Source organism: Cavia porcellus, unplaced genomic scaffold, assembly GCF_034190915.1.
Source record: "Cavia porcellus strain 051 isolate PalLab524CR breed Dunkin Hartley unplaced genomic scaffold, mCavPor4.1 scaffold_16, whole genome shotgun sequence".
NCBI classification, from domain to species: Eukaryota; Metazoa; Chordata; class Mammalia; order Rodentia; family Caviidae; genus Cavia; species Cavia porcellus.
Genome location: NW_026947499.1, coordinates 35,808,127 through 35,832,601, shown reverse-complemented (window position 1 = coordinate 35,832,601; position 24,475 = coordinate 35,808,127). Strand labels below are relative to the sequence as shown.

The window sequence follows — 24,475 nt, the reverse complement described above, 5'->3', positions numbered from 1 at the left end:
TGTTACTTTTTTTTCCTTTAATGGTACTTGAGATGGAAGCCAGGGCCTCAGGCCTCTACTACTGAGCTATACTCCCAGCTCAGCCTCACTACAAAGCAATAGATGTGCAATTTTGGAGTCTTAAAGAGATTTTGTATAGAGTTACCATTCGGATCAGCCCCCCGCCCCTTCGTATCCCAGTCTAAAAAGACCGCTGGGCCCTGAGGCGGGGAGCAAGGCTTTAGGAATGTGGGCAGAGGTCTGGAGAACCCTCTGGCTAAGAGGCTACTGTGTGAGAAAGTTGGCAGTCCGTGCCCCCATCAGGGCAGCAGCAGGAGACGCGAGCAGAGGTTTCCTGCGTCTTTTGTGCTTCTCAGAGCTTGAGCTGTTGCTTAGAGCGTACCGAACGGGGAGCAGCAGGTGGTAACTCTCCTGGTACACACCTCAGGGAGTGTACTGGAGAACCGGGACTCTGCTTGGAACTTCAGGGTATAGTACTGTACATCTCAGGGCAACTAAATCACCAAGGTGAGGGGGCCGCCACAGACTGAGGGGAGGAAAAGAAAACTGGCAAGGAGAAGAATATCTGTAGTAGTTTATGAGTGGGAATGCCCAAAACGTTCCTGGGAAACTGCGACAAAAACTAACTCGATCGTGACGGTCCTAACACGAAGCTGAAGCGCAGCCTCTGCGTCCCCTCCTGAGCTCCGCCCCCACCTCCGCTGCAGCCCTTTAACTCCGCCGACTGCCGCAAAGCGTCGGTTGCCAAGACAACTAGACGCCACCAGACCTCCGCTCTAGTTTTTTAATTCCAGCCTTGAGAAAGAGGAATGTCTGTTATTCTCCAGGCCCACTCCCACGTCCTGCCCCGCTCCTCATGTCTATCTCAGGGGTTGTTCAGGCCCAGCACCACCCTCCGCCCGCCCTCCAGTGGTTCCGACCTGGCCAACAGACTCCTGACCGTCCCGCGCTAGCTTTAGTCCCTGAGACCCGCCCTTCAACGCTCTCCCAGGGTCTTCCGAGATGGGCGTGGCCTACCGTTCTGCATTAGGATTGGCTTCCCTCTCCCCAGAGGGAGCGTGTCTGAGAGATCTTCCCGTTCATTGGTTGTTACAGATGTCAGCAGCCATCTGGGCGAGCCGACTGGAAGACTCTGGCGCCCAACGACCAATTCCATCTCGTCGGTAACATCCCAGTGTGCTCCGCGCGCTCCTGCAGTTTACTTCCGGGGAGGGCCGGGCCTTAGGCCTGGTACCGGGGCGTTGGCTGCCAAAGGTGTGGGGCGGTTGCAGCGGCTGCAGGAGCGTGGCCTAAAACTGAGGACAGCGCAGGTAGGCTTGGGGGCGTGCCGGCCCCTCCAGGTGTCTGCATCTTCTGAGCCGGTGGTTCGGCACTAGTGTTGCGGGATTTGAGGACGGGACTGCGAGCTGCTCTCTGGTGCCACCCGGGAGTTCGCAAGGGCAGCTCTGGGTTTTACCGGCCTCCTCTCTTAGGCACGACTGCCACCACGAACATTATTTGTATTTAGTTATACTTTTCTACTTTAAAAGTAATAGGTGCTTAACATTTTATGAACTGGACAGAACCAAAAAGGAGAGTGAAAATTAAAAGATTCCGGGCTGGGGGTGTGGCTCAGAGGCCACGCGCTTGCCTGTAGTGTGCGAGACCCGCTTTTCCTTCCTCAGCACTGGGGAAAAAAATTAAATGACCCCATTCTCTAATGCTACTACCTGAAGTTCTGGAAGAGAGGTGCAGACGACACTCACAAGTTGTGTACAAATATGCACATGAATGTTTCGTACATCACTGGAAAACGTTTGCCATAGGAACGGTGATAAATTATAGATTTTTGATCTCATGACCTCTGAGTTTTCCTCCATAGTTTTCTGGAGACTGATTTTGTTTCTGATTGTCAGCATTCAGTATTTTGGGGCTGTCAGATGTGAGTGTCTAATAAATGGAGAGGAAGAAAACTTTTGAAGTGGAAGAAACACTCAAAGAAGGCTGGAGGATCTGTTGTAAGCTTTTCCGGATTCTTATCCAGGCTCTGTTGGCCGGGACTGTTCAGGATAAGGATTTTAACCTGCAAAGTGAGGGTGCTGCTTGATGTCAGGCACTCATAACCACAGATTTAGTAACCTGGTGTGTCATTACTGGTATCACATTTTGGGGCTCTTGTCTACTTACTAGTTTACCAGCCTGTCACATTTTTCCTTTTACCCTTTCATTATTAGGGGATGCATAGGTAGATTGTTGCTCAATATTTTCATTACAAATTGCATCCTAGTTTTTGTGCTAGGAGCTTTCTTTCTATTTTCTAGAAAAATAATTTATATTTAATACTTACTGTAAAATTCATTTGGGGTTTTAGGTCTGTGAGTTTTGACAAATGTGTAAAGTCATATATCCACCATCATAGGATGCAGAATACATCCAGTGTCCCTCAAATTCTCTGTTGCTTCTGCTTTGGGGTCCCCCCTCCCCGTTTTGGTACTATTGACCTAGCCTCCAACTTCAGTTTTGTCTTTCCCAGAATGTCCTGTAAATGGATTATACAATAAGCAGCTTTTGGAGAGTCTTCTTCTGTAATACATACATCTGAGCATAATAGCTTAATACATCTAATAGCTTAGTAATACACCTGAGATCTATAGGAGTAGGGTCAGCCATTTCATTTTCTGGAACAGCCAGGAAGACCTAACTCCTGGGCCTTCCTCTGCAGGCATGTCTGAGCTCAGCGATGAAGCCAGTGAGCCGGAACTCCTGAACTGCAGTTTGTCCATGTGGCATGGGCTGGGGACGCAGGTCAGCCGAGAGGAGCTAGATGTGCCCCTGGATCTTCACACAGCAGCTTCCATTGGCCAGTATGAGGTGGTGAAGGAATGTGTGCAGCGGTAAGAGGTCCTGGGGAGCGTGCCCTTGCCTCACTTTTTTTTTTTTTTTTTTTTTTTTTTTGTCTTTTTCGTTTTTGTCGGTACCAGGGATCAAACTCACGACTGCACACTTGTAAAGCAGGCGCTTATGCCACTGAGCTAAATCCCCAGCCCCTCACATTTTTAATACCATCTCCATGGCTTCAGAGCCCATGAGATAGACCTTGCACATAGTTGTAAACATCTGATATCCATGGTATGGGCCAGCCCTACTAGTTGGACCCATTTTCAGTGATGACTTATGCTGGGCAATAACAAGCCAGCATGGCACATGACTGTAATCCCAGCTACTCTGGAGACTGAGGTGGGAGAATGACAAGTGCCAACCCACATGGGCTACATAGCAAGACCTCATGTGAACAATAGAAAGGTTGGGAATGCTGTCCAGTGACAGCATTTGCCTAGTGTGTGCAACATCCTATGTATGAAAAAAATATATAGATATAATCTATATATAGATAGATAGATAGATACACAGATATATATCTATACATATATACATAAAGCTCTTTTGATCTCAAGGCAGAAAAAGATCCTTTTACCCTCAATTCTGGGGATGGAACCCAGGTCCTCACACCTGCTAGACTAGCACTGTTCCACTGAGTTACATCTCCAGGCCCTAGATAATTTGTTTATTTTTACTTTTTAATTTTTCCTAGATAATTTAAACTTTAATCATAAACTGTCTTTTTAGCATAGGCTTATAAACATTAATTTATACTTTTATGGATTTACTGACTGTACCCCCACCCTCCAACCAAAGTGAAGATAGAAAGCAGTGCCCTTTGGCTTTCTTGGTCCAAAGAGTTCATTTTTATCCTCTGGGGCTGCATCTCCCCTCTTAGTTTCTGCACAGAAGAGAGAGTCTAGACTTTTGGTTTTCTTTGGAGGGTGACCTCCTGACCTCATGGTCTACCTGCCAGAGTTACTAATTTGCATATCAATATTTAGTCCTAGTACCACAAAAAGCCATGGCAGAGCCCAGAGCTGTTTTACTCAGAGTATAGTATGATTCTTCCAGTAATTTTGGGAGAAAAGTTCATGTCCAGCCCCCTGTATCTCACCACACTTTACACTTACTCTGTTTACCATTTCCTATTTGGTAACTTGGTGACCACATCTCTGTTTGTCCACATCTCTAATGCCTTCTCTAATTCCTGGTGAGCCAGAACAAAGCCTCATTAAAGCACCAGGCCTCCAGTTCCCAAGTTGTTGCCATTGTTCATGAATCACTAGCCAAGGGAGTAGCAATGTCTGGTCCAGGGGAGTTTGTACTACCCCTTTACCCAAAGAGCCAATTGGGTATGCAGTCTCATGTCTCCCAGAAGGATCACCAAGACCCCCCATTATTATTCTCTTCTGGAAAATTAGGCTCTGAGATCTTTGAGTGTCTTATGAAAAACATAGCCAAAATAGCTCCACAGGGAAGAGCAAGGTTTGTGTTCTGACTGGGGTTTGATACTAGCTGACAAGGTGGCTTCTCTGATTAGAAATGAGCCTTGACAAACACAGTGTTTTGCTCCTTCCTGTCCTTGTGGAATTGCTGCACATAAAAGATGAAAGGGCAAGGATGAATGGAGTCCTTTAAGCCATCTCTAGAGGTCTCCCATAGGCCTCTTAGCAGGGCTGCCACTGCATTCTTGTGACCAGGACCTTTCAGGATGGCTGCCTGGGTATGCATCACAGAGTGTGCAAGATGCTAGTAAAAGATGCATAATTCCGTATGGTAGTTTAGTGTGGGGATCCTGTGAGACACAAGTCACTTGGGGCTTCCTGCAGCCCAAGTCGTGGAAGGAAAAAGGGACCTTCACTATGCAACTGCTCCTGGCAGTGGATGTTCTCTTAAAATGTGACCTCCTGTAGGCCAGTTCTAAAGTCTGAATCAGGAAGCCCACAATTTTTTTCCTGTTTGAAAATTCACTTCCAGAATTTTCATGGAAATCAGAGAAAAAATAGTTTTCAAGAATGTTTCTGGAGTGTGGTAGTAAAGGAAGAAGTCAGTAGTAGTGGTTCTTGTCCATGGTCTGAGTTGTCTTCTCTTTCCTCGATGTCCCTCTCCTTCATTGTTGTCCTTTTGCAGCTAGCTCTGCACTAACACATTGGACACTTATTCAGTGATAAGTGGTCAGGGTGTCTCAGCCTTGCCTCTGACAAACCAGGCCAGCTCAGTCACTGTCAAGGTGCATCATGTTCTCAGGCCCCTGCTTCTACCTGCTTCATGCTAGTGGCTCCTTGCCCAGTCATGATAATCAAAAACGACCCCAAACCTTGCTGAATGTCCCCTGCGTAAGCAATATGTGTCTAGCTGGTAGCAAAAAGAAAGGAATTGATGGTAGTGGGCTAATGGGGTGACAGCTGAGAATGTGAATTTAGAGAAGAGAGACAAGGACTTTTTGAAGGTAGGTGTCTAAGGAGGTGGAAACATTTCCCTCCCTGCCTTCTTCTGACTTTGGGGATATCTGGAATGGCAGCTTCTCCAACCTGGCTTGGCCTGGCCTTGCCAACAGCTCTGGTGAACCCCACGAGAGAGAATGGGGCGCGTCTAGTGTATCTTGCGTTTGTTTAGGAGAGAGTTAGATTTGAATAAGAAGAATGGAGGTGGCTGGACTCCGCTGATGTATGCCTCCTACATTGGACACGATACCATCGTGCACCTGCTACTCGAGGCAGGGGTGAGTGTGAATGTGCCGACCCCGGAAGGGCAGACTCCACTGATGCTGGCCTCCAGCTGTGGCAACGAGAGCATCGCCTACTTTCTCCTCCAGGTGAGCTACGAGGGGGCAAAGGCCCAGCAACCCGAGGGGCTCACTGGATGCCCTGACAGGACGTGAGGCACAAGAGGCCAGGGTGTGTGTGTGAGCACGTCGTCACTTCCAGTTCTTCAGCTGAGGGCCTAGAGGGCACTGCCTGCCCATCTGCTCACACAGGAGAGATGGGCTATAACTTGTGCTCTGTGTTCTCTTGAAGCAAGGTGCAGAGCTCGAGATGAAAGACATTCAAGGCTGGACTGCACTCTTCCACTGCACCAGTGCCGGGCACCAGCAGATGGTCAAATTTCTCCTGGACAGTGGGGCAAATGCCAATGTGAGGTGATTGCCACAGGAGTGGGCTAGGTCTTGTCTGATTCTAGGGAAGATGGCTGTCGAAGCCACTAGCCAGAGATTAGCACCACCCTGCCTTAGTATGAGAGGTGAAGAAGAAGGGATGGAATGGATTGGTCCATCCAGGTGTGAATCCATCTGCATACCTGTCAGGACATCTAGTGTATCTTTCTAGGGCTGTGAGGTTCATTTTCTTTATCTGAAAATGGGACACCAAGACCTGTGTCAGAGTGTTATTGGAAGAATTACATGTTATAGCCATGTGTGGTGGCATGCCTGTAATCCCAGCCCTCTGGGAGGCTAAGGCAAGAGGATCACAAATTCAAGCCCAACCTAGATAACTTAATAACACAGTGATACCCTGTCCTAAAAGAAATTTTAAAAGGGACTGAGAATGTAGGTCACTGTAAAGGCCCCAGCTTCAATACTCAGTACTGCAAAAAAAAAAAAAAAAAGAATTACAGTGAATTACTTTTGTTCACAGACTTAATTTGTTCCACAGTTTTGGAAAAGATGGTCACATTTGTGTTCAAGAGTTTATGAAAAAAAAAAAAAAAAGCAGCCTTTTGCCAAATGTTTTTGTTTGTAGGGTACCACTGTACAATGTTATGTCATATGCTGAGGCATACCATAGAGAATGACATTTAAATGACATGTTAAATATTAATTCTCTTTTTCTTTCTTGCCTGTTGTACATGTCAAGGAAAGTATAGCTTTGAAAACTATTATGAGTTTTATAAACTAAAAGTGATTTGTTTTCTGAAGCACTGGTAGACAATCTTTTTATCATCAGGGACCAGTTTTGGGGAAGACAGTTTTTCCACAGATGGGTGAGAGATGGGTAATGGTTTTGAAATAATTCAAAGCTGCCCAGAACCTAGATCCCTCACATGTGCAGTTCACGTTAGGGTTTGTGTTCCCATGAGAAACTAATGCCACCACTGATCCGAGAGGCCACTGCAATCAGGCAGCCAGGTGAATGATGCTCAGCAGCATAAATACAAACAGCTCCCTTGGCTAGCCCACTGCTCACCTGCTGTGAGCCCCAGTTCCTAACAGGCCACGAACTGTGGTCTAAAGCATGTGGATAATATGTTTTGATTGGCCTCCATCTGATGCTGTGTGCAGCACTCTGGCCACTGTTGTCCTTTTTAAGACATAGTGCAATGTTGAATGGTTCTTAAAGAAAAAAATTAAAATTTAACTTGCACATTGAATTTTAGATACACCGTACTATCATGTATTAAAATGTGCAGTATGTATCTTTTTTTTTTTGGTACGGGGGATTGAACTCACAACCTCATGCTTGCTAGGCTTGTGCCGCTGAGTTAAACCCCCACCCCCTAGTGTGTATCTTTTGAGACAGGTGTTTGCTGTACGGTTCAGACTGGCTTGAACTCACTTTATAGCCCAGCCTGGCATCAGACTTGCAGCGATCCTCCTGCCTCTGCCTCCTGAGTGCCTATAGGCCTGGGATTACAGATGTGCGAGTGCACATGCTCAGTCTAGTGTGTGTCTTAGAATGGGTGAGGGGTGGTATTTATCTTGGTTCCCGGCTCCCAGACCAGCAGGAAACAAACAGGTTATAGGGAGCACTTTGAGCACAGCACTGGGGTGATGATGACTCTGCATAAAAAATACATTGCCATTGGTACACACAATGAGGACAGGTAGGATTATTGACGTGTGCACTTTTGGGGACAGGTTTCACTTAAAAGATGGAATTTGGGTTGTTAAGTAGGACACATTAATTTTCTGTGAGAAATTAAGATTTGTAACTGCTTTTGAGCGTGGTTAAAGTGGGGATTTAGGAGAAGCAGGTGGGGACAGTCTTGAAGGAGGGAAGGAGGCCTGCCTTATCTTTGGGACAGGAGCCAGCACTGGGGATGGACTCTGAGGAGAGGACAGGCAAGCATGAGTGTGTCCCCTGGTGTGAGCACACGCTGCATCTACACTGAGGGGTCTTGTCTGGGTCTGTCTTTGTCAGGGAACTGTTACATGGCAGAACTTGGCTCTGTTAATCTGACTGTGGCCTGTCTTGCAGGGAGCCTGTATATGGATTTACTCCTTTGATGGAAGCTGCTGCTGCTGGCCATGAGATAATTGTGCAGTACTTTCTGAATCATGTAAGTGACCCTGTTGAGTACCTTATAATGTAGTCACAACAACTGAGGTAATATATCACTGAAATATGAACTGTGACAGAATTTCCTTTGATACATTCTTACACATTCTGTTCTTCATTCATTTATTCAGTACATGTTCTTTGAAAATCTATTGATGCCAAGTGTTGTGGTTCCTGGGCGCTAGGGTACCATGGTGAGTAAAACATGGCCTGTAGTGCTCTTGAAAATACTCTTTAAAAATTGCCAGGCACAGAGGTTCACCTCTGTTATCCCAGTTGGGCAGAGGGCTGGGTGTTGGTGAGGAAGACTGCAAGTTCAAGGCCAGCGCGGGTGACTTAGTGAGATTTTATCTCAAAAGGAAAAAGGGCTGGTTATGTAGCTCAACACTCCTTGCGTTCAATTCCAGTATTACAAATAAATAAGTAAAAAGACAGACAAGATCAAGGGTTAGTAAAAATGTAGAGAAACTAGGTCCCTCATACACAGCTGATGGGAACGCAAAATGGCCCACTCTTTGGAAAACAGTCTGGAGATTTATCAGATAGTTACACCTAGAGTTACCATGGGACCCATTGTATCTATAAGATTCAAAAATCTGTGTCCTCACAGTCTCGCATGTGAATGTCCACAGCAGTAGCATTTATAACAGCCAAAAAGTGGAAACAACAGGTATTTGTAATCTGCTTTTTTTTTTCTCTCAGTGATGTTTTGTGCATGTCTGCAGTTCCTGCACGCAAATGTACACGCGTGCATACACACACAAAGCACACCCACATACACACTTTCTTGTGGGAAGGGGCGGAAGGGAAGTGCTTGACCATTTGCTGTGACTCAGTTCCTTGACGCCCTATTGTAGGCTTTTTTTGGTTCTCATGCTAAATGCTGCAATGAAAATACTAAATGTTTTGTGTAGGTCCTTAATTACTCCCTCAGGCTAAATTCCTGCAAGTATAGTTGGCTGGTATGGGGTGAGACATTTAAGGTTCTAAAGTCAAGTTCTTCTTGCTGATTCACCCGCTAGAGATTCTGGGTAATGCTTGCCACTGTCAAATGTGGTGTACATGACTGAAGATTTTTTTTTTTTTTTTAGTTTTTGTTTTTTGGTACTGGGAATTGACTCAGGACCTCACACTTGCCAGGCAGGCACTGTGCTGCTGAACTATATCCCTGGTCTGGCTGAAGTTTTTAAAGTAAAAGTCTTACAGGACTTTTCCACTTTGAAAAATAAACAGGTTTATGCTAGTACATTCAGAAAATACACAAGGTAAGAAAAACTGGAAAAAATGTCCATCATCTTACTGCTTAAAAATAATGTTAGTGTTTTGGGCGTGTTTCCTTCTGGTATTGCTTTTTGTGTATGCTCCCTCCCCACCCCCACCCTTGTACTGGGAATTGAGCTATGGCCTCTACACTGAGCTACATACCCAGCTCTTTTTTTATTATCTTGATGCAGTGTCGCTAAGTCAATGCGTTGCCGAGGCTGAGCTTGAACTCGTGATCCTTGTGCCTCAGCTTCCCAGAGTGCTGGGATTACAGGTGTGTGCCACCAATCCTGGCTTTTGTGCACTTCTTGTTTCGTCCTGTTTGGCTGTAGTTATGATGTATATATTCTAGTGGGGTTTTTTTTTTCCTTTTAAATCATGATTCTTTTTAAGCTTGGCTGTACCATCTATGGATGTCATCACTTAGGCCAGTAGTGTGGCTGACTGTCTGTCCACAGGGTGTTTGTATCTTCTCTAGGTTCTTGTTGCGGATATGTTGTGCTAAGCAACTGTGCACGAAAGCTTTGTCAGTGTTTTAGTGTTTTTCTTTAGCATAGATTTCCACAGATGTGGACATGTGCTTAAAGACCGTAAGTGGATTTTAAAGCTTTTGATAAAAGGTGCTACACTATTTCAGAAGGTGGTGCCTGTATTCAGAGGATGGTCTCAGAGCCACCTCTGCTAAACGAGCTCTTCCCTGTGCCAAGAAGGGAGCCAGGCACAGCTGGGCATGGAGATAGCAAGGGATCCACCTTGTGCTGCAAGATCCCACACTTGGCAGGGAGCTTTTGGCAGAATAATTGCTCAGGCATAGTGACTGCTTTTGGTGATGTGGCTGCAGAGCCCATCCCCTGTAATTAAGAACAGAGAGCAGAACTCTGTCAAGCAGGCCTGCACTGCTTCCTGCCTGCAATGCAGTGTATTTCCCGCCTTAGGGAAAGCCTGCTCTCTTCCCAGTCCAGCTGCCCAGGGAGCATCCGGGATTTGAAGGAAGCTTCCTAACTCTCCTTTCACGGGTCTTCACAGGGAGTCAGAGTAGACACAAGAGACCACAGTGGAGCCACAGCCAGGATGCTGGCCAAGCAGTACGGACACATGAAGATTGTGGCATTGATAGACACTCACTCACCTGCTCTGCCCAAGAACCTCTACCGGAACCCAGGTAACCTTTCTGTCATTGCCCTCTGGTGGAGTTGAGTTGTCCTGGGCTGTAGGTACATCTGGGAAGAAAAACCACTGCCTTCCCACATGGTCACTGCTCATCCGAAATTGGACTTTGTGTCCCTACTGGGACACTTTCTCCACCTCCCTGCACCTGCTTCATTGTGTATTTGAGACTGAGGCCCCTGAGACAGTCAGACAGACACTTGCCTGGAGACAGTCCTTACCAGCCTGGAATGTGTCCAGCATGCAAGTGTGGAGCCCCAGGAAGCGGGTATCGGAGGAAAGCATCACAGATGTCTCTTCTGGTTACACTGTGCTCAAACTCAGGATCCTCCTGACTCAGCCTCCCAGAATGCAGGGATTACAGATCTCTAGCACCACACCTGGCACAGTTTTTACTTTTTGACTTTGCCCATCATTTTTGGTCCCCTATGTTTTACTTTTATATAGTCAAATGTTTTGTTTTGTTTTGTTTTGTTTGTATAGGGGGATTGAACTCATGACCTTGCACTGGCCAGGCAGGCACTTATACTGAGCTAAATCCCCACATCAAATGTATTTTTATTGATCCTGGTTTTTGAGTCATAGAAAATCTTTTCTTAGGCTGATTGTGTAAAAATTCACCCATTTTTTTTTTTCAAGTACTTGTATGGTTTCATTTTTTACATTTAGATCTGTTACCTACTTCTACTGTTTTTAAAATGTAATGTGAGGTATGGACCTAATTTTATCTTTTTCCAAATAGTTACACATTTGTCTCAGCATCATCTATGAAAAAGTACATCTTTGACCTGGGACCAAAGGCACCATTTTTGTTGTACACTGAATTTCCATTTCACTTGGGTCTTTTCCTGGTCTTTGTGCACCAAAACCATGCTAATCAAAGACTTTTTTCTTTTTCCCATTGATTTTATTTTCAGTAGTGCTGAGCCCCTCATAGTTCTCAATATTTCGCCAGCAGTTGGTTGTTTCTTTTCTTCATGAATTTGAATATCAACTTGTCCAGCTCCTTAAGAATAGACTGTTGATATTTTTATTGAGAATGTGGTACACGTATAAATGTGTTGTCCTCACCAGGCATGGTGACACATACCTGTAATCCCAGCACTTGGGAGACTGAGACAGGAGGATCGCTGCAAGTTGTAGGCCAGCTTGAATTACAGAGCAAGACTCTGTCTTAAAAAATAAATAAGTAAATAAATAAATGTGCTGTCCTTAGTTGTTGATAGTTCCACCCAAGAGCGAACAATGTTTTTTTGTTCCAGTGTACTTTAGGGATTTGCAGGAAAGTTAAATTTTTCCTCATATACATTTTACCTACAACTTAAGTTTATTTTGAAGTATTTGATTATCTTTGTTGCTCTTGTCAATGAGGTTTTTTATCTACATTATATATATTTTTTTCCTTTTGTCTGTATGTGGGGGTTGAATCCAGGGCCTCACCAAGTGCCCTACCACTGATCTGTATCCCCAACCCTTTTTAAAATTTATTTATTTATTTTTTTGCAGTACCAGAGATTGCACCCAGGGCCTTTGCACTGAGCTACATCTCCAGTCCCTTTTTTTGTATTCCTTATTTTGAGACAAAGTCTCCTTGTTGCCCAAACTGTGCTGGAACTTGAGATCCTACTGACTAAACCTCCCAGAATGCTGGAATTACAGGCATGTACTACCATGCCCAGCTTAAATTTACTTTATTCTTGAGACCGGCTCTGTTAAGTTGCTCAGACTGGGCTTCAAGTTGGGATCCTCCTGCCTCAGCTTCCCAAGTAGCTGGGATTACAGGTGTGTGTCACCATGCCTGCTTTACCACTATATTCTTTAACTGTTTTTTGTCAGTGAGTATGAAGGCAGTTGATTTCTATATTGTAATGTCATACTCTCTTCTTGCTGAATTCTTGTTTTAGGTAATTTCATTATTGATTCTTTAGGACTTTCCAGGTATATCATCATGTAACCTGCAAGTCAAGATGATTCACTATTCTGCCTCTTGTACCTTACTTCCTTTGTTCAGTTGCCAACATCTCTGGTTCAAACACAGTGGAAATAGTGTATATCCTTCCATTGGTGCTGACCTAAGGGGAAATACCAGATTAAGTAAAAGACTATTGTTAAGGTCTTTCTATTGTCTTTAATTGTTACGGTTTGTGTCTGGACTCCCCCCACCGCAGCCTCATGCAATCATGGACGCATCTAGCATTTGGGAATGGTTTGTTGTCTAGTGCTGGGTTGGTAGTTTGAAAGCTACACCCGCCCAGGGTTGGAGCTGACATACTGTGTAAGCAGGAAGAAGGTGTATCTTTCCTCTTTTGCTCTGTTCACACTTGCTGTTTGCAGTGGCCATGAACAGCTGCCTTGCTATGCCACCCTGCATAGTAGCCAGCTGAGTATGGACTGAAACCTCCAAAAACTATAAGAAATAAACCTTCCCTTGCTTCACTTTGGGTATCAGGTATTTTGTCTCAACAATGAGAAAAAAGTATCCAAGACAGTAATCGTATTAAGAAAGTCTGTCAATTCCTATATTCTTGCTACCAGGAATCAAACTTACAACCTTACTCTTGCCAGGCAGGTGCTGTGCCCCTGAGCTATATTCCCTGGCCCAATTCCTATATTCTTGACTGGCTGTTTCATAGGAGTAGGCATTACTTCCAGTACTGGAGGTCGAACCCAGAGCCTTACACATGTGATGCAAGTGTTTTACCACTGAGCCCTGCTGTTGAATTTCTTCCAGAATTTTTTTCTGCATTTATGGAGATGATTATGGATTTTCTCTGTAGCTCTTTTCATGTATTTGTGAATTTCCTAGTAATGAACTGACCTCACATTTTCAGCATAAATCTTACTTTAGTGAATTCTTTTCTTAATGTGTTTTGGATTCTAGTAACTTTTTTTAGTATTTTTACATAGATATTCACAAGAGATACTGTTCTGTAATTTTCTTATTTTTGTTTTGTTCAGGTATAGGTGTCGACATGATATTTGCTTCATAAACAGAATTTGGAAGTTTTTCTTCCTTGTCTTTGCTCTAGAACAATAAGCATGGGATTGGTGCTACCTGGTCTTAGGATTGCTAGAACTCCTCCATGACACCATCTGGGCTTGTCTTTTTATGAGATTGTTCCTTGATAAGTCTTTGTATTCATCCTACAGGACTGGTCTAATTTTTCTTTTACTGGGCTCAATTTTTATAAGCTGTATTTCCTAAGAAATTATTTTATCTATGATGTCAGACTCATTTGTAGAGGTCTTCAAAATAGCTTTTGTTAAAAAAATTCTTGTCTGTGCCAGAGGTAAGGTAGCACATGTAATCCCAGCATGGGAGGCTCTCATGAGGGGAGGATCTCAAGATCAATTGGGCAGCTGAAAGACACCTGTCTCAGAATTTTTTAAAAAGGCACAAGGAGGTAATTCAATGTGAGGATCCTGAGTTCAATCCTTAGTATTGCAAAAGCAAAACAAAAATAAAAAACCCTCCTCCTGTTATGTTTTTTTCCTTATATATTATGTTTGTTCTGGTTTTTGTTTTAAAATTACATAATACTTTGTCTTAGTAAAAAATATCATAGCCTGATTTTAGTTGTGTGCCTCAATATATTTTTTCCTTGGTTTCTTTTTTTTCTAGTTTTCTGGGTTGGGAATATATTTTCATTTTATTGTGTGCCATTTATTTATTTATTTTGAGACTTTTTTGGGCGGTGGAGGGTACCAGGAATTTTAGGACCTCACACTTGCCAGGCAGACACTCTGCCACTGAGCTGTATCCTGGGCCCTGTCTCCCTTTTATTGATGTGTTTAACTTACACCTTTTAATTTATGCCTTTTATTTATGTGGGTTTTTTACTTATTAGGAAAAATGACCTATCAGTAATTCTGATATGTAGTGCTTTTGATACTATTTTAAGAAATTCTTTACTTTTTTTTTTTTTTTTTTTTTTTCGGTACTGGAAATTGAACTCAGGACCTTGCACCTGCCAGGCAGGTGCTGTGCCACTGAGCTGTATCACCAGCCTTGATATTCTGTACTTGTTATAATTTTCCTTTTTATCCAAGAGTTGTGTAATAGAAGTTGTGCCCCCCCCCCCCGTATTTTTGTACTCTAGCCCTAGGTCTTTTAGTTTTTCAAATTTTCTTTTTTCGTCTTTTTGAAACAGGGTCTCTCTATGCAGTTGAGGCTAGCCCTGAGCTCACTTTGAGCCTAGGCTGGCCTTGAGCACACAAAGATCCTCCTGCCTTAGCCTCCTGAGTGCTGGGATTACACGCATGAGCCACACCTGGTTTTAGTTATTCAAATTTCAAGACATGGTCTTGCCAAATTGTGCAGACTGGGCTTGAATTTAATATCCTGCATCAGCCTCCCTGAGTGCTGGATGTATGGGTGTGTGATGCCACAATGCTTGGTTTCCTTTTTAAATTTCTAGGTGGAAGGGCTTTTTGTTTTGCTTTTTTGAGATCTTGCTATGTAGTTCAGCCTTGAGCTCAAAGGGATCTGCCTCAGCTTCCCAAGTGCTTGCATCATAGGCATGTGCCACCATGCCCAGAAGAAGCGCCTCTAATGTTAGGATTCACTTCTCCTATTTAGTTTTACTCTGCTATGTCTAATCAGAGTGTTCATAATTCTTCTACTTTGCTTTATCTCCTAATTATCTGAAGTATAAATGTTCCATGTGTGCTTGAGAAAAAATTATTTTACTAGGTATAAAATTCTGTACATATCTATAAATTCACTTGATTGTTACTGAGGGCTTCTAATCTTTCTTTTTCCATAAAGTCATCTACTCATGTTTCTCTTTTCCTTGCCTGTACCGTAGTTTCTGATACATAAATGTAGTTGTTGCTTGTTTTGTTGATACTCAAACCATTTAGAGCTTCATTGTAAATGGTGACTTGTAATACTAGCTGTGTCCTTTTGGATGCTCCTTGACCTGGGCTTTCCCTCAGTGACAGGAGCAGCCCTGGCTTTGTGTACTTGGAACCATGTGGAGGATATATAAAAGCAGCCACCTTTCCCTCCCTCATCTCTCACATTTGTAACTTCCTGCATCTTCTGCTTGGATGGTTCAAGGCCCCTGGGTAGTGTAGATTTTTGCATGTGCAGGAGAGGACAGAACAGCCTCTAGGGGTTCATAGTCCATGTGTGACTGGCAGGCAGTTATTGGGCTGTGCTGTGGATCCACACCTAGATCGGCCACGCTACCACCCAGGACCATGATGGTTGGATCCTCTCCTGCTCAGAAAGTGGAATGATCTTATGTATCTCTGTCTCATTTACCAACACAGAAAAGATTTCACCAATTCTTGCTTTACGTGCCTCCTTGTCATTAAAAAGTTGAATCAGACGAACCCTGGTATGAATGCCTGAACTGTGCCTTACAGTTATGACCAATTATGACCTACAGTTATGACCAAATTGAGAAGTTATGAAATGATAAGAGCCATGGGTGCGAGATAGTACAAAGATATGAAGTACTTTGAAACACAGCAAGCCTGTGGAGTTCAGCTCCCAAGAAGTCATTCAGGTATACTTAAGCACTCAACTATTTAAGCAGTTGTGACTAACAATGCATATTTTATGAACCAATTGACTTAGCCAGTCCTTCAATTTTGAATAAAATTTGATTATAAATAATACAGTCTTATTATGAAAATTTTTAGAAACTCAAAGAGAAATAAGGATTTAAGCTCTTCATCATAACTGACTTTCCAGTTCCTGCCCCCCTGAGTAGTAGACTGCCAGTTGTGGCTATCTCATAAGTCAAGTTCTGGGGAACATACCTCTCTTCTTAATTTAATATCTGTTCTTTTTTCCAGTTAATATAAGGATTACCAAATCAGTCCACCACTAAACAGACAATCTTAATTTTTGGTGTCTGGCCTGCAGAAAAATACGACGATCTGAGCTCTTCTGATGAGTCTCACCCTGCTGCTCAGAGGCACAGGCCTTGTCGGAAAAAGGGCCTCAGCATCCATGAGGGACCACGAGCCTTGGCCAGGATCACAGCCATTGGGCTTGGAGGCCAGACCCCACGGCCCTCTTATGGTGAGCATGCAACATTTCTGAGTGCTCTGTATACTGTCCTGCCTTTTTTTTCTTTCTTTCTTTTTTTTTTTTTTGGTATCGGGAATTGAACTCAGGACCTTGCACTTGCCAGGCAGGCACTGTGCCACTGAGCTATGCCCCTGGCCAAGAACTATCTTGAGAACAGAACCACTCTCTGGCCCTCAAACGTGTTTCCCTGGACCCGAGGTTGCAGTGGGATAGGCAGCTGGGCTTTGTATGCTCAAGAGTAAGGGTCCCACTACAGAAATGAAGCTGAAATCAGATTTTATTCACCACACAGTGCATCTGTGTGGAGGACATTCTGGGCTTTGCCTGTGCCCTCTCAATCTGGAGGTTGCTAGATTTGAGATGGGATCTCACTGTGCTGCCCAGGCTGGCTGTGGACTCTTGGCCTCAAAGGAGTCTCCTGCTTCTCGAGTACTAGAATAACAGGCATGTGCCATGGTACCCTCTTTAAAAAAAAAAAAAAAAAACAGTATATGGGATTGAAACCAGTCTCCACAATGAGCTACGTCCTTAACATCCCCCTCCCCTTTTTTTTGAAATTTTGAGGCAAGGTCTTGCTGAATTGCCCAGACTATACTTAGAGTAGCAATCCTCCTGCCTCAGCTTCCAAGAATGCTAAAATTACAGGTGTGTACTACCACTCTCAAATCCATTTGTTTTTTAATTCAAGAATTATGTAATTTATCAATGTTTTATCATTTTATCAATTTTTTATCATTTTTAGCCCAGGGCCTCTGCCTTCTTGTTTAGCCAGATCAGGCTGGGCTTGACTCAGAAAGGGCTGTTCACCTCTAAATGCCCATGTTTTAAAAAGTCACAGAGAACACAAGACCTAGGAGATGTGTGTACATTCATGATTATGTGGTTTAAGACTGGCTCAGGAGTGTGTCAGCCTGGCATGCCACTTTCCTCTGCCCTTGAGTAAGTAGCAGCCATTTTCCTGAAATGGCTGGGCTTGTCTGAGCACTGCGCCACCAGGCTCTTCCCTTCAGACACAAACAGATGGGGTGGTAGCCATGTGACTCCCTGCCTGCCTGGACCCTGTGTCCCCTCTCCCCCTAAAGAGTCCTCAGAGATGGTCACTCTTGCATTCTTGAGTGCTGATTGCCCCATTCTGCACACAGAACAGCTGCCTCCACGGGATTATGTGACCTTCACGAGCAGTGATGAGAACCCCCTAGAAGGCAAGGGTCTCTGCTACCGGGATGTCACCTCCCCCATCAATGAGCAAGATGTGGACAGCAGCAGCAGCAGCAGCCGGGGTACGCCCCACCTCCTGCCGGCTCCCTCAGAGAATGGGAGAGAGCTCTAGAAGGCCCCAGTTCTTGTGAGGAGAACCAGAGTGTGCCATGGGGCAGGTGAGGGGAAGCATCTGGTTCAGTCCGAGTGGAGGCTGGGGAGCCAGTGCAAGTCCAGGGCTCAGCACCTTGCCGGAGGCCCTCCCAACCTGCATAGCTGCCCTCCTGGGGCTTACTTCAGCAGCTGCCCACCATACCAAGCCTGTTCTAAGCTCTTGGCCTTCAGTCACAGAAGATACGAGTGCTGCTGGCCTCTGAGGGGTGGGACAAGAAAAGTCAGCACGGAACCAGTAGGAGGGCTTGGCAACTAACTGAGTGGCAGCTAACTTCACGGGGCTCTGGGGGGCCCCTACCCCTGTCCACTTGAGCAAGGCCTGTGGTCAGGCGTCCTGTCTTCTCTGTTACCAGAGGAGCCTGCTTTCTGTACCAGCTTTGGGGCCATTCGGAGCAGCAGCAGTGAGGGCCTGGCGAGGGCCCAGGGACTCAGCAGTGAAGCCTCCTTGGAGAGCAATGAGGTGAAGTCTCTCCCTAGATTTCCCATCAGTATTCCCTCCCTTGGTGTCTGGGGGACCCCTGACAGTCGTTTGGGATAAGCCCTGTTTTCTCGGAGCACTGTTTGAGCTCAGGTGGCCCAGGCTACAGAGTCACTAAGGAGGTCTCTGGGTGGCAGTTGAGAGTTTCAAGGACAGTCAACTCTCACCCACCCCAAAAGACAGCATGGGTGCTGACAAAGCTAGAGACATGGGGCTGGAAGTGGCTCTAGCCATTGCCTTGTGGGCTGTGAGTACCAAGTTGCTCCCAACACTCACTACTTTCTGCAGGACTCGGATCATGCTCGCAAAAGCTCTGTCCGTAAACAAACCAAAAGCTATATGAAGACCAAGAGTCGTCACAACAACGGTGATAGCCAGTGGCCTCCAAGCATGACTTCTGGGACAGCCTGTTCTCCAGGATCTGTCCCCCATGCAGAGCTGCCTGCCTATTCTGGACCGCAGGTAAGCTCCTTTGTGAAACTGGAGGTTATACTCCAAAATGGTGCCTCCCAAGATTTGAGGGGTGTGTACTGTACATATGTGCCAGAAACGGGCTTTGAAGGAATAGGGTGGCAATAACGTTCTTCTCCAAATAACCCCCAAACCTGCTTAGGCTCAGAGATGACCTCTGATGGTCAGCAGCCTATCTAGTGTTGGTATTCTGTTCTTGCCTCTGGAAAGGACCCATCTGTCCCCTCACTTTACATATTCAGCTTGGCCTCCACGTGCTTAGAAAGGAGAAAAACAAACTGATTGCAGAGCTGCTGCCAGTTGGTGACAAGATGCATGTGAACTGGAAACCCTGTGACAGTACATAGCACACACATAACCAAAGCCAAGGCAGTGTCCTTCCTCATGGGGGTCCCCTGGCTGAGCACCTTAGGATCATAGATGTGACTCAGCAGTCTCATACACATTAACATGTTTATTGAGTTGTCCTGATCTGTGTAGGCATAAGTGTTAAGATGTAAGCATTTGCCACTGACTTGTTAAAGGAGCTATTCTGCTATTCACTAAGCCTGGGGATTCTGGCTCTCAACCTGAAGCCTCCTTTTGGCCCCTCAAACATACACTGATTGGAGTTTGTGGTCATGGTGATCTTGTGCTCTCTTAAGGGAAAATGGTGGAGTAACAAGCTTTCAAAATTTGTTCCTGTATTCAAAGCAACAAAACACTTGCAAAAGTAGAAGTTACAAAGGCCAGGGATTTAGCTCAGTGCTAAGAATGCCTGTGTGGCAACTTGAGGTCAAGAGTTTGGTCTCCAGTACCAAAAAAAAAAAGGAAAAAGAAAACTACTACTGAAAATTTCACTACATGAGCCCAACAGCAAGGAAGGAGTGAAGAAATTTGACGTAGGCTGGCAGAGGGAGCCTACCTGAGAAATGAAAGAGTGAAGAAAAACAAACCTGTGCCACACCATAAGCACGTGGAGTGATGCCCCACTGGGTAGCTGCCCACGTCCCTGAAAGTGAGTAGCAGCAGTCTGCACTTGCAGAACACCACTAACACCAGCTGCACAAATGCAAGGAAATAAACAGAGACATAGAAACCAAGCCATCGGCTACAAAGAATTCTTGAACAAGAGGGGAAAATGACTTATCACAGGATTTTTAGTAAGATTAACTACTTCCTAACATCTCTTCTAGCACCAAGATTTTGAGCATCCAAAAGGAGGATCATTGCATGTCTAAGAACATGTGCTGCATAGCTGGGCTCCCTCTGTGTGTCCAGGGAGAGGTGTAGGGTCTCCCCTCCAAGACAACTTCTCATCTTGGAGCTGAGCTTGGGAAATCAGTGTCAGAAAAACTGTTCTCACCCCCGTGGTCCTCCTGCTCCTGCTTGTCATTACATTTTAGGACCTTGCCACACTGCTGGAGCAAATTGGGTGTCTGAAGTACCTGCAGGTGTTTGAGGAGCAGGATGTGGACCTCCGCATCTTCCTGACCCTCACTGAGAGTGACCTGAAGGAAATCGGCATCACGTGAGTCCTTACACCCTCACTTCCACTACACACCTCATTTGCAACAGGTAGTAAGAGCAGCCCCAGCTGTGTGAAAGCTTTGTTGTGTTGTCCCTTTTGCTCTAAGGTCAGATAAAGGATCCTATGATGGCCTGGCTCACACTACCATGTTCAGGGCTCTTGGATGTTTCTGCCAGTTTATTTTAGGGTGGTTTTTATTTAAGATTTTATTCATGATTAGAACATAACAGATGGTAGTTATCAGTTTTACTGGAGAAACTAGAATTTAGTAACAATCTCTACTTATAGTGGTATCAGTATAATTTATATCCAAGGTTTCAAGAGCATGTGTTTTATGTTTTAGCATAAAATCCAAGTAAGTTAAACTTCTATCCTGAATGGACACCGTCAAAGTTAGTACCATTTATCCTGCTTCCTTGTGACCCAGGCATGCCTCCAAGCACCCTCACATTTCTTACTGTAACTGGGCAGCAGTGCCCTGCACACGAGCTCTGCATTTCCTCACAAGGCTCGTTACTTCATGGATCCTTTCCTGTCCCTGCAGGACTTCCATGAGCACTTCTTGCAGGGAAGGCCTGGTGGTTGCTTGTCCATGGGCTTTTGCTTGTCTGAGAATGTCTTGATTCTCCCTCTCATTGGAAGGAAAGTTTGGCTGGAGGAAGGATTCTTGGTTGATGAATTTTCCCTTTAGCACTTTGACTGCATTAGCACATTGCCTTCCGGTATGCAAAGTTTCTTATGAGAAGTCTGGGAATTTTATGAAGAACCTTTGTGTATGAGCTGCTTCCAAAAGTATCTTTTGAAACTTCGATTCTAGTGTGTCTCAGTATTACTCTGAGTTCATATAAAATCTTCCCTACTTTTTCTGCTGGAATTTCTGATATATACATCAGCATACCCCCAAGTGTCCCTTAAGCTCTGTGCATTTTTCTTTTTCTTCACAACTCAGGTTTCTGTTGTCTTCAAATTTATGGGTTTATTCTTTTGCCTGCTTATATCTGTCTTTGAGTCTATTTTTTTTCTTTTTTTTTGCAAATGGGGATGGAACCCAAGGCCTTATACACATTTGGCAATCACTCTGAGCAATATGTCTGGTCTTTTAATTTTGAGACAGGCTCTCCCTAAGTTCCACTGGCTGGCTTCAAATTCATCACCCTCCTCTTGCTTCAGTCTCCTGAGTAACTAAGATTAATTTGTGTGCCACCATGCCTGTAGAGCTAAACTTAACCTAAACAAATGGTACTTACCCTCCAAACCTTCAGTAGACTCCCAAGCGCCAAGATTCCCATTTCTGCAAGTAATACTTGTATAGGTGGGGTGACAGTGCCAGTGAGCTTCCCCTTTGAGGACCTTAGGAGTAGGCAGACTTGGCCATTGCCTACAGCAGGAGGCACAGGGGAGTGAAACAGCAGGGCAGGCTTTTGGCAGCGGCGTCTGCCCTCTGCCTCAGAATCCAACCCTACCCTTATAGGTGGCCGTTCCCTAGGGTGTGACTGGGCGAGCTATGGAAGTGCCATGTGTGTGGCAGATGTACATCCTTCTCTGATTGTCCCTTCAGGTTGTTTGGGCCCAAAAGGAAGATGACCTCAGCCATTGCACGCTGGCACAGTAGTGCCCGCCCTCCCAGCGATGCACTAGAACTGGCCTATGCTGACCGGTTGGAGGCTGAGATGCAGGAACTTGCCATCCAGCTGCACAAAGCAAGTGGGGGTAGTGAGCATGCTGAGGGGCCCTGTGGTTGGGGAATAGGAGCCACACCTGGAGCCAGTAAGGGAAGCTCTCAGACACACAGCGGGACACTGTCACACAGAGAGAGGTGGAGGACGGGGGAGCCACTGAAGGCAGGGGCCAGAGTAACAGGGACTATGGGATGGAATCGAGGAAGCACACCTCAGAGGCAGGTTCTGAGGACAAAGATGGGGATGGGATCATGGACAGAATGGCAGACTCAGGGTCCCTGTGGGGAAGACCTAGTACAAGCCACCAGGGCCTCAGCCTACACCCAGTCTGGCCCTTTACCCTGCAGCGCTGTGAGGAGGTAGAGGCCATGCGTGGCCAGGTGTCCCAGGAACAGGAGCTTCGGGCTGTGGTGGAGAGCTGCCTGCTGGAGCAGGAAGGAGCCCGCAAGGATGTGCACACCCAGCTGCAGGAGACCTGCGCCCTGGTCCAGGATGCTGCTCTCATCCTGGAGCAGCTAAGGTGAGCAGATGCAGAGCCTTGGAGCTGCGCGGCAGAGTGCTAGCTTTTGCTGTACCTGGCACCAGCCGTCTTCCCTCGTGTGTCTTCAGTGCCCCCTACCATTTTTCAGGACAGACCCAGCAGCAGAGGGTTGTGGGCTCCATACGGGTTTGTCTTCTGCATACCCAGACAGCTTCCTGGAGTGTCTGCCAGGCCTGTGGAGGCCAGATGCAGTGACAGGAACACTGTCCTTTGCCTTTGGGAGTTCTGGTGGGCAGAAAGGTTTTTGCCTCACTGGCACTTGATCTTTTGTTTGGCAGAGCCTGTCAAGTTGAGCTGTCTGCCCGCATGAGGCAGGACCAGTTTCCCAGCACAACTGCTATGGGCCCAGCTCTACTCCCAGCAGGTAAGGATAGCTGCAGTCTGGTTCTGCAGGGGAAGAGGGGTTCTATCTGGCTCTGTGATTGTTACCTCACTCTCCCTAATGCCCAAGGGACTCAGGAGATTAAGCCCACTTCCTCACCTGTGAGAGAAGATGCACTGTACCCCACGGTGGGAGGTATGGCAGAGAGAAAGGCCCTGCTATCTGAGACATCCAGTGACTGCTCTCCAGTTGGGGCCCAGGGAACCTCACTCTCTTGGGTCTGAGCCTGGTTGGCATTCAGTGCAAGACAGAACACATACTTGCATAGGTCTATTTCAGACTTCAAGTAGGGAAGAGTTACACAGCACCCCTGCCTTGCAAGGCCTTTGGAGGTCACTCATATCCCACAGTTAAGTGGGAAGAATGTCCTGGTCCCAGAGGCTCAGGATAAGAGGCAGAGTGTGTGTGGGTCACTCAGGCCAACCCTATCTTCTGCCCTACAGACTCTAAAAGCTGGCATACATCCCTGCAGGCCATGAGCCTCTTGGAACTGTCTGGAGTCCTGGAAGACCGAGTCCATGAGATGGGTGAGACTTCCAGGAGGGCAGCAAGGCCTTGTCCCCACTCAGGGACCAGGCTGTGGTAGGAAGGACACCCCACCCCCACCCCCACCCCCCGATTGCCAGGGAAAACAGGTTTTAATCCTTTTCATGGCAAGGCTGTCCTGTGGCTGGGGTCATGAGCACTGTGGGGCAAGCTTTTCCCTCCTGGGCATCCTCACCCCAGCCTGAGCCTGACAAGAGGTTCAAGGTCATCCAATCCTGATGCCCTACACTAGCCCCACCACCCCTCACTGCCACCCAGACTTGCCGTGGAAATAGAACACTGTCCCTCTATGTCTCCAGGGCAAGCACTGAGCTCAGTGACACAGAGCCTGGAGAAACTGCAGGTGCTGAATGGGAAGAAGTGGAGAGAGCCCTAGCCAGGAGAGATGGTGAGTGGCCACCAGCCTAGGGCCTGCTCTGGGCAGCTGCACATGTGAGTACCCTCTGGACCTGCTTTGGTCTTCTTTTCTCACCAGGGCCTTATCTTTTTCAGAATCTGACGTTGGGTGATCGATCCACCCTGAAGCTACTTGCCAGAAGATGGATGACAGTAAGCAGGCAGCTGCCACAGCCCAGGCCCCAGATAGGGCTAAGGATCAGGCCCCGAGGGAGCAGCCTGTGGAGCAGCAGGAGAGGGACTGGCCCCTGCCCGGGCAGTAAAGTCAGCAGTGGAATAGGATGTGGCTCTGATGGTCAAGACTCTGAGCTTGTGGAATGCTTGACTCAGACCAGACAAGGCGTGGGAAGTACGTATACGTCCCCCTAAATGCAGATACACACTTAAGTTTGACCTTATAGGGAAGGACCAGGACCATTTAGAAATTGTGCCATTTGTTTTGGAAAATAAAATTTAACATCAGCAAATTCTAGTTGTTTGACATGTC

The 24,475-nt window shown here is 45.9% G+C and overlaps 1 protein-coding gene across 8 annotated transcripts; it reads left to right on the top strand.

Annotated features, from left to right (window-relative positions):
- Positions 1-1,138: 1,138 nt before the first annotated feature.
- Anks3 (ankyrin repeat and sterile alpha motif domain containing 3) lies at positions 1,139-24,455 on the top strand. Of its 8 annotated transcripts, XM_003477727.5 has the most exons (17): positions 1,139-1,310; positions 2,702-2,873; positions 5,479-5,677; positions 5,880-6,001; positions 8,058-8,139; positions 10,428-10,563; positions 16,447-16,605; positions 17,757-17,894; positions 18,339-18,445; positions 18,752-18,925; positions 20,320-20,444; positions 22,003-22,144; positions 22,471-22,643; positions 22,943-23,028; positions 23,490-23,573; positions 23,892-23,980; positions 24,085-24,455. In XM_003477727.5, the coding sequence occupies exons 2-16, from the start codon at positions 2,704-2,706 to the stop codon at positions 23,966-23,968; spliced, it is 1,974 nt and encodes a 657-aa protein (XP_003477775.1). In that variant the 5' UTR covers positions 1,139-1,310; positions 2,702-2,703; the 3' UTR covers positions 23,969-23,980; positions 24,085-24,455. The 8 variants fall into 8 exon arrangements, with proteins under 8 accessions (XP_003477775.1, XP_023416753.1, XP_012997287.1 ...); XM_023560985.2 differs by lacking the exons at positions 5,479-5,677; positions 5,880-6,001; XM_013141833.2 differs by lacking the exons at positions 1,139-1,310; positions 5,479-5,677.
- The last annotated feature ends 20 nt before the right edge of the window (positions 24,456-24,475 follow it).